The 15,667-nt window shown below is 55.9% G+C and overlaps 4 protein-coding genes across 4 annotated transcripts; 3 read left to right on the top strand and 1 right to left on the bottom strand.

Annotated features, from left to right (window-relative positions):
• Positions 1-3,010: 3,010 nt before the first annotated feature.
• Positions 3,011-3,747, bottom strand: DICSQDRAFT_137367 (histone-fold-containing protein). The gene is made up of 4 exons (XM_007366610.1): positions 3,514-3,747; positions 3,347-3,451; positions 3,163-3,287; positions 3,011-3,101 (listed from the first exon to the last, which is right to left on the bottom strand). Exons 1-4 carry the CDS (start codon positions 3,713-3,715, stop codon positions 3,078-3,080), a joined length of 456 nt encoding a protein of 151 aa, XP_007366672.1. The 5' UTR covers positions 3,716-3,747; the 3' UTR covers positions 3,011-3,077.
• A 221-nt stretch (positions 3,748-3,968) lies between these two features.
• Positions 3,969-4,719, top strand: DICSQDRAFT_107259 (histone-fold-containing protein). Its single transcript, XM_007366609.1, has 3 exons — positions 3,969-4,241; positions 4,318-4,447; positions 4,508-4,719. The coding sequence occupies exons 1-3, from the start codon at positions 4,070-4,072 to the stop codon at positions 4,623-4,625; spliced, it is 420 nt and encodes a 139-aa protein (XP_007366671.1). The 5' UTR covers positions 3,969-4,069; the 3' UTR covers positions 4,626-4,719.
• Positions 4,720-6,447: 1,728 nt separating this feature from the next.
• Positions 6,448-10,173, top strand: DICSQDRAFT_62450 (uncharacterized protein; the record flags this gene model as incomplete). Its single annotated transcript, XM_007366608.1, has 8 exons — positions 6,448-7,523; positions 7,584-7,740; positions 7,799-8,270; positions 8,330-8,943; positions 9,430-9,569; positions 9,630-9,747; positions 9,817-9,956; positions 10,011-10,173. The coding sequence occupies 8 exons, from the start codon at positions 6,448-6,450 to the stop codon at positions 10,171-10,173; spliced, it is 2,880 nt and encodes a 959-aa protein (XP_007366670.1).
• Positions 10,174-11,267: 1,094 nt separating this feature from the next.
• On the top strand, positions 11,268-13,743 carry DICSQDRAFT_181245 (cytochrome P450; the record flags this gene model as incomplete). Its single annotated transcript, XM_007366607.1, has 14 exons — positions 11,268-11,427; positions 11,489-11,583; positions 11,648-11,739; positions 11,799-11,842; positions 11,909-12,006; positions 12,066-12,238; positions 12,306-12,556; positions 12,621-12,687; positions 12,767-12,964; positions 13,027-13,056; positions 13,122-13,355; positions 13,412-13,444; positions 13,504-13,532; positions 13,592-13,743. The coding sequence occupies exons 1-14, from the start codon at positions 11,292-11,294 to the stop codon at positions 13,741-13,743; spliced, it is 1,632 nt and encodes a 543-aa protein (XP_007366669.1). The 5' UTR covers positions 11,268-11,291.
• Between the last annotated feature and the right edge of the window lie 1,924 nt (positions 13,744-15,667).

Here is a 15,667-nt window from a genome sequence, read left to right as displayed (position 1 = left end):
CCACCCGCTCGAGCGCATCACCTGCTTCAAGTGCTCAAAGAAGGGCCACTATCAGCGCGACTGCCCCGAGCTCAAGACTGAAGAGGCCAACTGCGCATTTTTGGCAACCGTTAGCGCCGATCGGCTTCTTGCCGAGAAGGAGACGGAAGCGTGGTAAACGCCCCGATTAAGGGGATGTATTAGACTTATCGTACGTTATCCCCTATTTGTGCGGACACAAACCCCTCCTTCCTTGCTCGCTGTTTCCCTTATCCCCGCCCCGTTCCATTTGTTTGTTATCCTTCGCTCGTTGCCCGCGCTCGCTCGAGGGGATGTGTTGGAATCCTGGCGTCAAGATGGCGAGCTCGCGGAACGAGCGCCACAGGTCCCGCCCCCCGACGGATACCCGCGCCCTTATCTACCCCTATTTAGCTACGTATATAAGCCTTATTGTATCTACTGTGTACGGCACGCGTTTGCACCGGCCAAACGCGAATCCCATTTGTGCCCGCTTGCCCTCGAACTTCTACAAAGTCGGCATAGGGACTTCCGCATATGTGACGGACTTCCTCCTACTTCGTTCAGGACCAGTAGATGCACTTGAAATGGAGAAAGGGCGCCATACTAAAACCATGCCGCGATGCAGAGGTAAATACGCGTGGAAAGATAGCTGAAGATGATTCTCACGATGGCAGATCAGAGATTATGGGTCAGCTCGTATACATCTTATGTATCCCGCCGCCACCATATAAAGAGCCGACATATAGCCTTCCGGGTTCCGTCAATCAACCACCTCGCACATTCTCTAGACTTCTCTGGACAGATCAGAGACTCCATCCGATCAGCACACACGTCATGAGTCATCGCTCTGAGAGCCCCACCGGGCGTGTAGCGCTCTTGATGGAGGGGGTCGACCCAGAACGTTTCCCAAACCCCATTGCTGTGATGGCTTCAAGGCTACACGGAAACGTGTGCCTACTTTGTGAGAAGACAGAACCCATCAGAGCTTGTCCAGTCATCGTGGACAGGACATATTATGAGGTACGCACTCAGATTTACCAGTCTATTCAGCCTCCGCGACCGACGACTGATGGGCCTTTCCAGAATACAATCGCCTGGCTTCAATGTGTCGGGAAACCAGTGCCTTTGGATGATGACGAAACAGAGGAAGCAACTCAAATCACCGATATAACGGGTTACTTGACGCGTAAGGACTCCCCGCATTCCTCGGTCCAATTTTCTTAGAGCTGAGTTCCGATACTAGTATGCGATAGTCATGCGGCACAGTATAAGGAGCAAGTGTGGCGATTTGTACCAGCCAATGTTGACGATCTATCGAGCAAGGCGTCCATCTGGTTTGACAGCCATTCACAGACCAGACCAACGGGACAACCAGTAGGTGCTGCGATGAGCGTACTCATGCCGTTTGATACACTAACTACCCCAATCTCCATCCCTCTGTGTGTGTAGCTTCCCCATGAGTCTTTCGACTTGGTAGTCTTCCTCCCAAAAGAAATGGAGGATCTCGACGCTATATTTGCGAAGCACGCGTCTACATGCGCTCAGACCGAAGACGCCGGTTCTCGTCGAGTGCTCAAGAACTTCAAGTCGATAATATTGCAGCCGTTCCTGGCATTCGCGGCCACTTTGCCAATGATAGGAGGGGCGTATGTTCCACCTCCGGATGACCATCTACTATCATTGGAGAGTGCATGCCGGCAGGTTCGACAACAGTGGAACGATTCAGTCCAGAGGGGAAGTAGCCCCGGGTTGTGTCGCGGACTTGAGGGAATCTCAGACTTCGTTAGAGATCTCCGGTTGGCAAAGCGGTCCCAGAATAAGCCTGAGGAGTAAATATTGTCTAGATACATGTACAGATGTAGGAGTATTGATGTCGAACTTGACGATGATGTGCTATCCCAGATGCTCCGGTATAGGTGACGCGTCCGAACTCGAAGGGAACGCGGGATTCAGCAGGGAACAGGGCGAATCGGAGAACGCAAGCGGGTTCAGGCTCGATACTACACCTAGGGAGTATTGAGGCGTTCTCCGGCTCAGAACGGGTACACCGGTAAACAGCTAGAGTTGACTCCCAGGCCATATGCGACAGACCACAGACCCTCAAAGTGTTCTCCCATCGCGTAATAGCAGAATGTACCAGAACGCATTTGACCGCCCGCTGGACACATCGAACCAACCCAGGCAGTCTGACCCGACAAGCCACGGTATCGCCCGTTCGCCCCCCGCGCAAGATTCGTGGCTTTTCGAGTCGAAGGCGTACTGATGGAACAGCTGGTGTCAGTCAGGATCTGCGCCATCGTACACATCGTAGAACTCATCAGATGGTCGACTCGTCGGCTCCTGGTCCAGCGGGATGATTTTGGAATCGAGAGAGGAAGGAGGTATGATAACGATATTGACCACGATTGCGAGCGACACCAAGTAGACCGTCAGATACAGTAACTCCTACGAATGTCATGGAGAACTTAGTTTCGCCGGTATTGAGTACGAGGCCTAGGCACGTACCATTGGTTCATAGCACATCATGCCTCGCCCACGAGGGCGACACTCGAACAGACATGTCTCCGCGAGTTGATTCTGACGGCATTCAAGTTCCAGCTGCTGCGCGCTGACGCTAAGCTTCTTGCGGAATGACAAATGTAACTTGAACGTCTGCCCTTGCTGCGGAAAGATGTCGGAATTACAGGTTGCTCCCCGCCAGGACGTGTCATGTCGGCGTCGCAAGCTATACAAGTAACAAGCCTCATCTATGAGACGGGGAAAGACGGAAACGCAGACGTACGCTCACCACTTTGTCCAGTAGTACGTTGGTCAACACCGAACCGTCGTGACACACAGCAAACAGGACAGTTACGATACAGACCATCCACTAGGATAAGATGCCACCGACGATTGGTACTGGAGATGCTGGGGGCTAATTCACGACAGGTCCATCGCAATGGATGAATACCGGGTAGCTGAAGGCGTCTCCTCACAACTTAGACTTCACACGCGCAGATATTGAACTATGCCGAAATATAGGATAAATAAAAAGTACAAGATAATACAACAGTGACGAACGGCGGCCCCAGGAAAATCTACTTCGCACCCGCAGACGAGAACTGGTGAGGAGAGGATTGCAATCAGCAACGCTCCTTGATGCTGTTCCAGAAGGCGACTCACTTTTGTTACAGACTTGGTACCTTCCGAGATGGCGTGCTTCGCGAGCTCACCGGGGAGAATAAGGCGGACGGCAGTCTGGATCTCGCGGGATGAGATCGTCGACTTCTTGGAGTAGGATGCGAGCTCTACAGAGGGAGTCATGTCAGCTCGAACTAGAGAACCCGAATAAGGCTGGAGGACGTACTGGAAGCCTCGGTAGCGATGCGCTCGAAGATATCGTTCACGAACGAGTTCAAAATGGCCATGGCCTTGTTGGAGATACCAGTATCGGGGTGTACTTGCTTAAGCACTGAAGATTCATGTCAGCTCCCAGTATCCCTATCGCCCAACTGCGGTGAACGAAATACACACCCTTGTAGATGTAGGAGGAGTAAGTCTCCTTACGGCCCTTCTTACGCTTCTTCTTCTCGCCCTCGCCGCCTGCGCCGCCGCTCGCAGCCTTGGCGGTCTTCTTCGCGCCCTTCGCACCCCCCTCGGAGGTTGTCTTCGCCGGCGCCTTCGAGGCAGTGGACGCGGGAGCCTTGCCGGCAGTGGAAGCGGGCTTAGGGGCCATTGCTGCTAGTTGTGTAGGTGGTGGTGATTGACTGGTGAGGTGACGCGAAAGGGCCTGTAGGCGGGAGGACGGTGGATGAGATATCCAGGTGCGATAGGCGGGGTATTTATGTGGAGGCGTTGTGCGTGTTTGGCTGCGACGCGTCCCAACGCGCTGAACCTTATTTTGTTGAACGCCATCAACACCATCACGTGCGTCCTCTGCACGCGCGCGTGCCTCTCGCGTCACCCTGTCCCGCGCTCGTATAAAGCCCGCTAGGTGCCCTGCGGCAGGGGCCTCAACTCCGTTCTCCGTCGCCTGTGCCCTTGGTCCATCTCACCACCACAACCACACCAACTTCACTCAATCTACAACATGTCTGGAAAGGGCAGCGGCAAGTCCAAGTCTGGCAAGGCTTCCGGCGAGGCAGCAGCTGGCAAGTCCCAGTCTCGCTCTGCGAAGGCGGGTCTCCAGTTCCCCGTCGGTCGTGTCCACCGTCTCCTCAAGAAGGGCAACTACGCACAGCGCGTTGGTGCTGGTGCACCTGGTGAGTGGTACTTTCTCTCCCATACCTAGTACATCCTAGGGAAGAATTAGGAGCTGACTGGTACCGCGTGCCACAGTGTACCTCGCAGCGGTCCTCGAGTACCTTGCTGCCGAGATTCTCGAGCTTGCGGGTAATGCGGCTCGCGACAACAAGAAGCAGCGGATTGTGCCTAGGCACTTGCAGCTTGCTATCCGGAACGATGAGGAGTGAGTATTTTCTCTTTGTGTGCTTTCGAGCCAGTGCTCATCGCGACATGCGCCCCACAGGTTGAACAAGCTCCTCGGGGACGTCGTCATCTCGCAAGGAGGTGTTGTGCCCCACATCAACCCTGAGCTGCTTCCCTCGAAGACATCAAAGGGCAAGAAGGACAGCCAGGAGGTTTAGAGTGGACGTCGTGTTGTATTCACCACCGCTGTTGTATTATTTATGTACTATCTCTTCTATTCTCGTCTAATCCGATTCCCTCTGTACGACCAAGAATTTTCAGAAACGTGAGGCGAATTGTTGCGGCTTCGTTCGGATTCATGTCGCCTCAGCTGGATCAACCAAGCACTTCAGTGCCCGGCCATCGTGGATGAGGCTGCAAGGCACTGGATTTGGACTAAACCAGGGAATCGAAGCGCCCTGGAAGCGCGTGTGATGGATCCGGCGCTGTCCGCCGTTGTCGCTAGCCTGTGTTCTATCCATCTCCAGTTTCTCAGCCACCTCCCAGCTCCCTTTCCTTCCCTCCACATTTTTGTATTTCTCTTCCTGTCCTGGCTTTTTCTTCGCCTTTACTAGACTCAGCTACTATCCGACCGAGAAAGGCACACATGGCGACTCTGACGCGGACGCGGCCCACGTTCCAGGTTGAGGACGCGCCAGAAGCGGACGTGGAAGCACGTCGTCCGCTCCACCTCGACATCCCGACGCCTTTTCCTCAGCTCGTCCACTCGGCGGGGCAGCGCCGCTCGGATGTCAAGACGAGCTCGAACGGCCTTGATACCCCTCAGACGACGGAGGGAACGAGAGAGGCGGGGGAGAGCGTGGGTGCTGGGACGGCAGCTGAGGCACCGCGCACAGACGAGCAGACTGAGGCTACGGTTAGTTCGGTGAGTACTCTACTATATCCTGGTTTCGGTTCCCTCGTTGTCTATCCCATGCGGGAGAGATTCCTTCTAGCGAGCTCGATTAGCTACAGGGTGCGGGGCGTTGGCTGCAGAAGCGGAGCGTTGCTATCCTACCTGCGGCCATCTTCTCCATCCCTCACGAATACTAGAAGGCGGGTCATAAGGGGGTCGTGGAAATGGATCGTCTCCTGGATGACAGATGTTCACCGTGCTTGCTCCTCGGACCATCGCGGGAAAGCGCGCCTTGGTGTCGAAGGCTGGCAGGCTTGACACGTTCTATCGCCCATATCATCTTCTCCACGCCGATGCTTTCCAATCTCTGCTGCTGCAGGGCTGGGGCTGTGTGAGACTGCGAGACGCACTATGCATACCAGCTCGACATGTCGCGGGGCTGACAATACCGGCTCCGAGTTGTCTGGGGTGTCGTGCGGCTATACTAGAACTGTGTAAGCCCATCCTTCCTGATGTCGCAGTATGCTCCAGCAGGTGCTGCTGCGGCCGTTCATCCTGATGTCGAGGTGACATCGCGCACGGCAAGGAGGCCGGAAAAAGGGAAGCGCAGCGCCACATGCGATGCGGAACGAGTCGGGGCTCGCTCGCGCACGGACGATCGTGGTCCTGGTGTGCCCGGTGGCTGGTTCGTGAGAGTAAGAGTGAGAGCATCCTCTCGCTGCAGGTTGAGGCAGACGACGCGGACGCGATTGCAGAAGTGGAGATGCTAGGGCAATTCTTCGTCTGCTACCCGTCTCATCTAAACGCCATCAAACACACCCCATCTCGGATACGCCGCATCGCATTCTGATACTGTGCTTGCTGTGGTCGGGCGGAAGCCTGCTCTCTATGTCAGCTCTCTCATAGTCGTCTCGTCTCATTTTCCCCCTACGCCGCTTCCGGTCTTCCATCCTCGCTCTCGAAGCCCATCACCACTGCCCGACGACCGCAGGCACTAATCACTAACCGCATCCTCTTCCTTCCCCCATCAGGACGAACTGGCCTCGTCCATATTAAACGTGCAGAAGTCCTGCCTGACGACCCTCAACGACCTCCTCTCCACCTCCTCCAACTGGCGGCCTATCATCCCGGACCGCCGACACTCGATGCCGTCCCCACGCAGCCCCCACACCGCCACGTCCCCCCTCGCGCTCTTCGCCTCCATCGCCGCCGCGTCCTCATCGTCCACATCACCGTCTGCGGCAACCTTCTCCCCGTCGTCGTCGTCCCCAACCCCGCTCCAGACCCTCGTCCTGAACCTTCGCGCGCATGAGCAGGGCGCCGGCCCATCCGAAAACGTAGACACCGTGATGGTCGAGCGCGTCCCCACCGCCGACCTCGCCGACGAGCCCGCGCTCGTCCGCGAGCTCCAGCAGCGCGTCGACCGCCTCGCGCTCACTCGCAGCACCCTGAGCGCGCACGACGCCGCCCTCGCCCGCGCGCTCGTCTCGCTCGTTGCCCAGTTCTCCAGGCTCGCCGCGCTCCATGCTCCGTCATCGCACGCCGGCGCGAAGTCCCCGACGGCGCTGCCCCGCACGATGTCCTGGGGCAACACGCCCGCCGAATCTGCGTCCGCGTCCACATCCGCGTCCGCGTCGGGAGGCGACCCGCTGGCGCGGCTGCAGCGGCAGATTACCGATCTGCAGCTCGTGCGTGGGTCGGAGGACGGGGGCGGCTCGGAACCGAAGCCGGCCGTGCAGGCGGTCGAGACCGCGTTGCTGTGGACGCGCGTGGACCAGGAGTTCGACAGGATCCTGGAGCTCGCGGTGGACCCCGAGTCTGGGGACGCTGGGCTTGTGTATGGAGAGCAGGATAGCGATCGAGATCATCTGCCGCCGGAGTACGAGCCGGGGACGTACGACCCGTTCGCGTCTGACGCGGAGCTGCCGATATACGACGCGGGGGACTATGATGGAGCCGGGACGGACAAGGAGAAGGGCTCGCCCGAGCGGTCGCACCACCATCGTCTGCGAGAAAGGGAAAGGGAGCGGGAGCGGGAGGGAGGGGGGATGAGCGAGAAGATGCGCATGGACCTCGAGGCGGTCGCGCTCGCGATCGACCGGCTGTACGTCGTCGCGCCGCAGCTGCACGATCAGCGGGTGGAGCTCAAGAAGAGCAAGCGCGAGCAGCTGGAGAAGATGGAGAGGGCGCGGCTCGCGAGCTCGTCGCGGCTGAAGGAGCTGTCGCAGGCGAGTGCGAGTGCGAGTGGGAAGGGGAAGGACGCAGAGAAGCAGAGGGTGAGGCCTGGAAAGGAGCGGGCGAGGGAAGAGCTGGAGCTGGAGAGGATGGTTGAGTTGATAGGGAGGGCGAGCGAGCGGAAGCTGGTGGACCAGGCGGTCGTGCTGGATGGTGGGATGGAGGCGAAGTTGGAGCGAGCGCGGCAGAGGGACCAAGAGAAGGTACGTGTTCCCTTCATATATATGGTGTCCTGAACGACCTCTGAGTGTTTGTGTGCAGCGTGAAGCCTTCGTCACCCGCCTCGCACGACATTCCGACGCGGGAAGACTGCACTCGCAAGAAGCCGTGCTCGCCAAGAAGAAATTCAAGGATCCCGACGCGATGCTCACCCTCCCGGAGTTCATTCGCGAAGGCGTGCCGCAGGAAGTCCAGCTGCAGATGCAGATCAACGATGCCAGAGCGATGCTCTCCCTTCCCGAGTTCGTGCGCGAGCCCGTCCCCGAGCATATACAGCCTGCAGCCCCTCCTCCTACCCCGATCTCGCGCAGGAAGTCGTTTAGGCAGCTAAGGAGTCGGAGTCTGTCGGCGCCGCCGCTAGCGTGGCTTCTCAACCAGAGTCCGAGGTCGTCGAGTCCTAACCTGCCAGAGACGCCGGAGGGCGAGAAGGAGAAGGAGCCGAAGAAAATCAAGTTGAGGACGAAAAGGCCGGGATCGTCGAGTGGGATCGTCGCGCCGCCTCTACCAGTGCAAAGTAAGGAATAACGCTGCCTTCAGTCTGTCCTTGGGCTGACGTGTTGCGACTAGGTACAGCTGGACTGGACGTGCACTACGTTGCGGAGTACCACGAGACGCTCCAGCATATCCTCGTATTCTTGAACGTGCAAGGTATGACACCAGGAGCGAACCTCGAGGCTGAGGTCGTTCCCGTGTCAGAGTCCTCTACCGGCGAGCGCAGCCGCCTGCTGTTGCGCTGCGGCGCGTCCACCTCTCCGCTTCTTACCCTCCCCGCGCCAGTGCCTCCAGGCGTGAAGGAAGTGAAGGTGGTCGGACAATACTACGAAGTCAAGCTCCCCGTTGTCTCACCTCCTACTTCGCCCTTCGACACCCCTCCCGCGATCCTGGACGCCACACAGCTCCTCTCGACAGCCCCGACGAGCTTCGTCTGCGCAGCGTGTTCCCTCCCCCTTGTCCAGGCGTCAAAACTGCACGAATACCGTGACCTACCCTCCGAGCACTGGGCCGAACTCGTCGACGCGTGGATGTGCCATTCGGACCAGCGGCTCCACGAGCATGTGAAGAAACACTCGGTGCAGGGCTTCTGGCCGCAAGAGGGCGAGGCTCTCGTGGGTGGCAGCTACATCCTCTTCGAGGAGTCGGCCGTCGTGCAGAATAACGTCTGGCCTGCGAGCGAAGACGATCACAAGGTGAGCAGCCAAATTTCTGGGTTACGTCTCCTGGCTCTCTATCACCGTAAGACTGCGTGTAGCGGGACCTATCCCTTATCGCGGGATAGACGTGTCGCGAGGCAGCAGGTCGGGGCTGGATTGAGCGGCTGTAGGACGGAAAGAAGGCCGTCGCTGGGTGAGCTACCAGCGGCAGTCGTCGTGTCCGCCTGAGCGTATTGTGGCGGTCCTCGGAGCCCACGAAGGTTCTGGGGATCCGTCCGATATTGCGAGGGCTCGACGCGGCGACGGCAGGAGTGTTCCTCCTTCGGCTGATACAAAATGTCCGAGATGGACAGTGGCGTTGCCGCTGGTTACTTGCTTAACAACTCTCGTGTGGCTGAGATCACTGTTGCGGGAGCTACATGCGAGGACACAATTTTACGTGACCGTCTAGTAATCTGAGTTGACATCGCGGCGGGTGGACCTGTAGTCTGGATCGGACGCTGACGAAACCCAACACAGCAGGACGATGGCTGGAGACGCACGCGCTGTATCTGCGGTGCTATCATCGGCCGTTGTCAAGATCGTCCGTCGCCCGACGGTCATGGGCCACTGGTGTACCGCCTTGCGAAATACGCCGTCCGACCCATGAACGCGAACGCTAGGTATGTAAACCGACTTCCCCTGACATCTGAGCGTCTGTCTCAGCGCGATTTGGAGCCTAGTCCCGCAAAATTACCTCTCTCCGCGTTCATCGCAGAAGACATGAACGAGTTCGTCCATGCACACGCGACTTACCGTTTCGTCGTTTTCGATGAGGAGGAAGAGCGGCCCCGTCTTCTCGTATGTTGTTCGAACTCCGCTCTTCATATCAACTTCTCGTTATCTGACCTTGCCCTTGCCCACATGCAGATATGGCTTTTCAAGCCTAGCATGCGTCTGTCCTACGCAGTTCCGACGCAATACGTACTCGCGAAGAGCGCGTCAGTACGAGCGGGGAAGGTTCTGTTCAGAATCCTCGACACAGCTGCAGCATATTCGGACCTCGACGGGTAAGGAAGCTCACTTAGACGTCACCGTCATTCCGATCCTCACGGGATTCCCAGACTGCTGAAGCGATATCCGGGGTTCCCACAAGCGGAGCACCTTTACTACCCTCGAAGCATCTGCCGGCGGCTTGCCGCTCTCCTTATGGAGAGCAACAAAGCGTACCCTGAGAACATGCGTAGGATGACTGGGCTTGATGTCGGCTGGCTGCAACGCGCCTGAGTCTATCGTTTCCGTATGCCTCAGTTCAGCTGCACATTGCATTCACACACGCACTAGGCAACCTCCCCACACCGACACACAATTGCTTACATCTTCTCCATCTCGTGTAGATATCTTGCGGCTATTCACGGCCCTACGGCGGCTTGTGTGAGTTCTTGTTGTATCGTCCTCGTATGCTTGAGACATACATTCACCCTGGTTCGGCCTCACATCTTCCGGCTTACTGGCAGCATAGAAAATGTATATACCTTGACTGGTGTGTACCTTCATCTTCGATATATCTATATCCTCATGGGACGACATGCAATAGAGGCCCTGACGACCTGTATGCAACGTCTCCTTGTCACTGACGATTTGCCGGATATCTGCAGGACGTGTGGGGCATCTGGAAATCGATATCTTACATTTCCACTCTCGCCGATCGGGATGTTGCCTGCGACGATTTACGCACCTGGACCTCTGGCAGGCCCAATCCCAGCTGTTATCCAAGGTGACACTCCTCTCCCAGCGACTAAGCCCTTTAGACTTGAACATACAAATCCGAAGTCTCAGCTCGTGGATCAGTGCTGGTTCAGATCTACAATGTGATGAAGAAAGTGTTGTCCTAAGGCTCGCACACGACCATGATGAGCAAGTGTGCTTAGACGTTCGGATCGCCCGCAGGGCGGCGCAAACATGTCGGTTGACTGGTGTCCGCAGGCGGATTGGCCAAGGCGACTGCGCCCCTTTCACAGATGAGTTATGAGTCCACTCCGACTTCCACGGGTTCCAGCATTCCACAAATCCGGAGAACAATCTCTGCAGCTGGGGTCGGGCACTCCCACAAGATTCATCTTCGCGAAGCAGCATGACACTTACGTTAGGTGCACTTGCGGCAATTGATTCCCCGTGAACATGCTCTCGTGACGTCGCTTCGCATTCTGTCCCGCCGCAAAGCTCTAGAGTCGGCCCGTTTTCTATTCTCCGTGCTTGGAACGAGCTTTGTTGTCATAGCACATTAGCAGGTGGGTGCCGGCGTTAGTATACCCCGAATAATATATAGTTGACGACCCCCATCTTTGCTTCCCTCCTTGTCAGACGGCGCACACCAATTGCGTAGCCCTCTTCTTGCGCTGCCGATGACGCCAAGCCTACTTCTGCAAGTACCTGTGATCTGTGGGGCCAGCTGGTTTCTTTGGAAGCTCCTGCGGCCGTTCGTCGTGAAGAATGCACTAGACAATCTACCCGGACCTGCAAGTGCTTCTATCCTCTGGGGTGAGTGGTATCCGTGCGCATCATCTAAATATTCGGTCAACCTACCGTGTCTTCTTTTCAGGAAATCTCAAACAAATATATGACAAGCAAGGCTGGGAGTTCCACAGATCGCTCGAGCAGTATGGCCCCGTCTCTGCCCTTCATGGAAGGTTCGGGGTAGGTCTTATGACTCATGGCTCTCGCACCAGATCTTCCATCCTCATGCTATGGACCCAAACAGCAAAAGATTGTCTATGTCTTCGATCCCAAGGCCATGCATGCTATCGCAGTCAAGGATCAGTATGTCTACGATGAGACGCACTGGTTTCTCCGGTGAGACTTTGCTTGCAATCGAACCTTTCGAAGTGTTGACCGTTCGTGGTTCGTGCCAGAATGAACAACGCAACCTTGGGTCCCGGACTCCTGGCTACCACCGGTAGGTGGTCTGGCTTGCTTCTCACTAGATCAACCGGCTCATTGCCGGGATCACGTGCTTTTTCAGGCGATGTTCATCGTCGCCAGAGGAAGATGCTTAATCCAGCTTTCAACATAAATCATATGAGAGAGATGATCCCTATCTTTTATGACGTAACTCACAAGGTGACGGACGCCTCAGACCGTCTTCTGGACCTCGTGACTAACGGTGACGGGTCTCATAGTTGCGGAAGGCAATCAGAATTGCCGTCCAGGACGGCCCCAAAGAAGTCAACCTGGTGGACTGGATGGGACGGACGGCTCTTGAGCTTATGGGCCAGGCAGGTCTCGGCTATTCCTTTGATCCACTTACCGAAGAGAGCCTGGACTCATACGGAAGCGCTATCAAGTCGTTCATGTGAGTACCTCGTCTCGGCAGAGCGGTGCTTTGCATTGTAGATAGCGTGGCTAAGCCTGACTTACAGTCCTGCGATATATTCTATAGTGATATGGATTCAACTCTGGCCATACGTCGAATGGATGGTTCCCAAGGCTTTAGGAAAGCGTCTCGCCGAGAAGCTCCCGCACAAGGCGTTCCAACGCCTATGTACGCTGGTGAACACTATGCACGAGCGTTCCGTTGCTATCTACAACGCGAAGAAGGCTGCTCTCGCAAAGGGAGACGAGGGGGCCAAGCAGCTATTCCGCGAGGGCAAGGACTTGATGAGCATCTTGTGTAAGTGGATATAATCGTAATTTATTCGTAAAACATAATCACGCTGAGTTCTTCCCACTCCTAGTGAGGGCGAACATGGCTGCAGATGAGACCGATAGGTTAGCGGATGACGAGTTGATTGGACAGATGTCGTAAGTCGTTAGATGAAACCCATTTCACCCCAGGACCGCCTGCACATCAGGACATCCTACATGATGCTTCTCTGTCCAGGACCTTAACGATTGCCGCTATGGATACAACCTCGAACGCCCTTTCGCTTACCCTGCACCAGCTTGCGAAGCACCCCGAAGCGCAATCCAAGCTCCGCCAAGAAATCATGCGGGCCCAAAGTGGAGGAATGGATTTGAGTTATAATGATCTCATTGAGTTGCCATATCTCGACGCTGTCTGTCGTGAGACCCTGCGGCTGTGAGTTATCACGAGATCTGGTGATTTCTGTACTGACCCACTATTCTGGTCGCCCCGTATAGCTTCGCTCCTGCTCCTTTCCGATTCCGAGAGTATGCTACTTCGACAGCACTTCATTGCTAGGATACCTTGCTCACGAGGCGTATGATGTTGGTAGGACTCGTGAGGACGTCGTTCTGCCGCTGTCCGAACCCGTGCGCGGTCGGGATGGTGCGCTGATGACCGAGATCCCCATCCCAAAGGACACCACTGTTCTCGTTGGAGTTCTGTCGTCGAACACGCGTAAGGCACTCTGGGGTGAGGATGCGTACGAATGGAAGCCAGAGCGCTGGCTGTCGAAGCTTCCCGACGCCGTGTTGGACGCGAAGATCCCAGGTGTCTATTCGAACTTGTACGGTGTCATTCCTTACGTGGGAAGCGACATCAGCTGATCTGGCGTCATTCCAGGATGACCTTCTGGGGCGGTGGGCGGGCTTGCATGTACGTGTATTCACAGACGAGTTGGCCGACTCCAACGTTGACTGCTGCTCGATTCGTAGCGGCTTCAAATTCTCCCAGCTGGAAATGAGTACGTACACAGGGATCTCGCTGCCTCCTTACACTGACTCTGGATCGATATCCCTACAGAAGTTGTACTGGCTGTGCTCTTGTCGACGTTCACATTCGAGTTGACGGGAAAGGACGTCAAATGGAACATGGCTGGTGTCGTTTACCCGACTGTCGGAAACGAGATCAATCCCTCGCTGCCGTTGAAGGTCGGGTTGGTCAAGCGCAACTAAATCAGGCTATTTCAGTAGTTATTCGTTACCCTGGAGCAACGAGATGTTTGTTTTACGGATCACATTCATGCTCCAGTTCTTGGACACGGCTCTCATACCCCAACGAAATCCTTTATGACAGAAATTACAGATGTATGTCTTAGTAATGTGAGTCGTCATATTGTTCGTGTGAGATACATAAATTGAGGGCATCGATGTAATTGGATACACGCAACTCTTCACAAAAATGAATCATGAACATATGGCGGTATCACCGACTATATCTACTTGACGGTAAGGACAACCTGATGCTCGCCAGCTATCCGCCCTTCTTTCATGATCGCAACAACGGGATTCGTTGGAGACCAGTGTACATGACGGACCCGGATAGCGTCACAATATATCAACGTTGTCAACCAACTTCCCCAACTCAGCATGTGAGTCCTCGAGCCCTGTACGATAGGAGTGCATAAACGATTTGAAGGATAGGGTCTCCAGCCTGCCCGCGTGCCCCGCCCGAGAACGCAGGCACTCCACCACGATGTTGAAGAAGGGCCCTATGCCACTTCGAAATCGTCGTTCACCCATTCCTGGTAGGCATACGATATTGATGGCTTTGAGCAAAGGACAGCGTGGTGTTCTCCTTGAGCTCGAAATCGAAGCAGCCGTCTCAGCTTGACGCTCCCTACTAAGTCCGACGAAGGCGCCATCGACAGCACCATCGAACGCCATCTGGCGCCCGGCGTAAACAGTGAAAGTGTTGAGGAGAGGAAATGCGCCCAAGAGGACTTTCCATGCAGCGACGGATTTTGGAATTGAAGGCGAATTAACGGTGAGCGCGGTTAGCCTCTGCGAAACACCGAAAGTGGGAACAGCCTGAAGAGCGTCGTCGTAGGTGTACGGTCCAAAGAGTCCGACGTTGACACGCTCAGAACGACGTTCGTTCGGTCTGTTGATTTGATAGTCCGAGCTAGTAGAGTCGAACACGTGGACTACGAATCTATTGCGTTCGATATGTATGGAGAGTTCCTTTGCCGAATCAAAAGCGATGCGCATATTTGGCGGGAGTATTGCAGCGAAGAGCTGCTCGGTGGTATCTCGCGGTGCGGGACCTGAAGACGGGAGAGATATGCGGAGCCGCAGCGTGACGTTAGACGGGACCCGAAGATGCTTCGTCAGTTCCGACGCGACCACAAAGTCATTTTCCATGTAGAGACTTCGGAGACTTTGGAGGTGGATTTGTCGGATGGCTTGGTTATTAGATGGGGAACTAGTAGGGTCGAAGCGAGAAAGGTCAAGCTCTTGAAGGTGCGGTGAGGCTGCATGAAGAGCGTCGAGAAGATCATCGATGGTAAAGCCGCTGCGTTCGCTACACTTTTCGTGGAGCTCGAAGGAGCGGAGGTTCTGGTAGAATCTCGGCTCTCAAGGAATCGATACCCCGCTCAACACCAATGTGCGTAAGCATGGAAATGCGTCGGCGGAGAGACCTAGTGACGTTCCTCGCTTGACACGCCATTCGATGGGGAGAAAGGTAAGCTCCTCCAGAGCAGGGAATCCTTCGGTGAGAAAATCGGCAACGTTGCTGGTCAAGAAGTGTAGAGACTACAACGAGGTTTGCAAACCTCTGGGATATCGGGCCAGGCAGGTATCAAACCTCCCAACCCACGCGGTCTTAGTGATACGCGTCGGTTAGAGTTTCGGTTAGGGTTCGGTTAGGGTTCGGGTTTGGGTTCGGGTTTGGGTTCGGTTAGGGTTTGGGTTTGGGTTTGGGTTAGGCGATACTCACACCTCCTCCTCCCCCAAGAGGGGAGGCCGTCTGTATTTATCGCGCGAACGAGGCTTTAGAGTGCCCGCCTGAGTGCTCCCGGCTCGGGGGACCCCCCGAGCGCAGCGAGGGAGGGGAGGGAGCACAAATGGCGGGTCCTCTTCGCGCAAACCCTAAAAA

The sequence above is a fragment of the Dichomitus squalens genome (assembly GCF_000275845.1).
Source record: "Dichomitus squalens LYAD-421 SS1 unplaced genomic scaffold DICSQscaffold_19, whole genome shotgun sequence".
NCBI lineage: Eukaryota > Fungi > Basidiomycota > Agaricomycetes > Polyporales > Polyporaceae > Dichomitus > Dichomitus squalens.
This window is presented reverse-complemented; position numbering and strand designations above follow the sequence as displayed.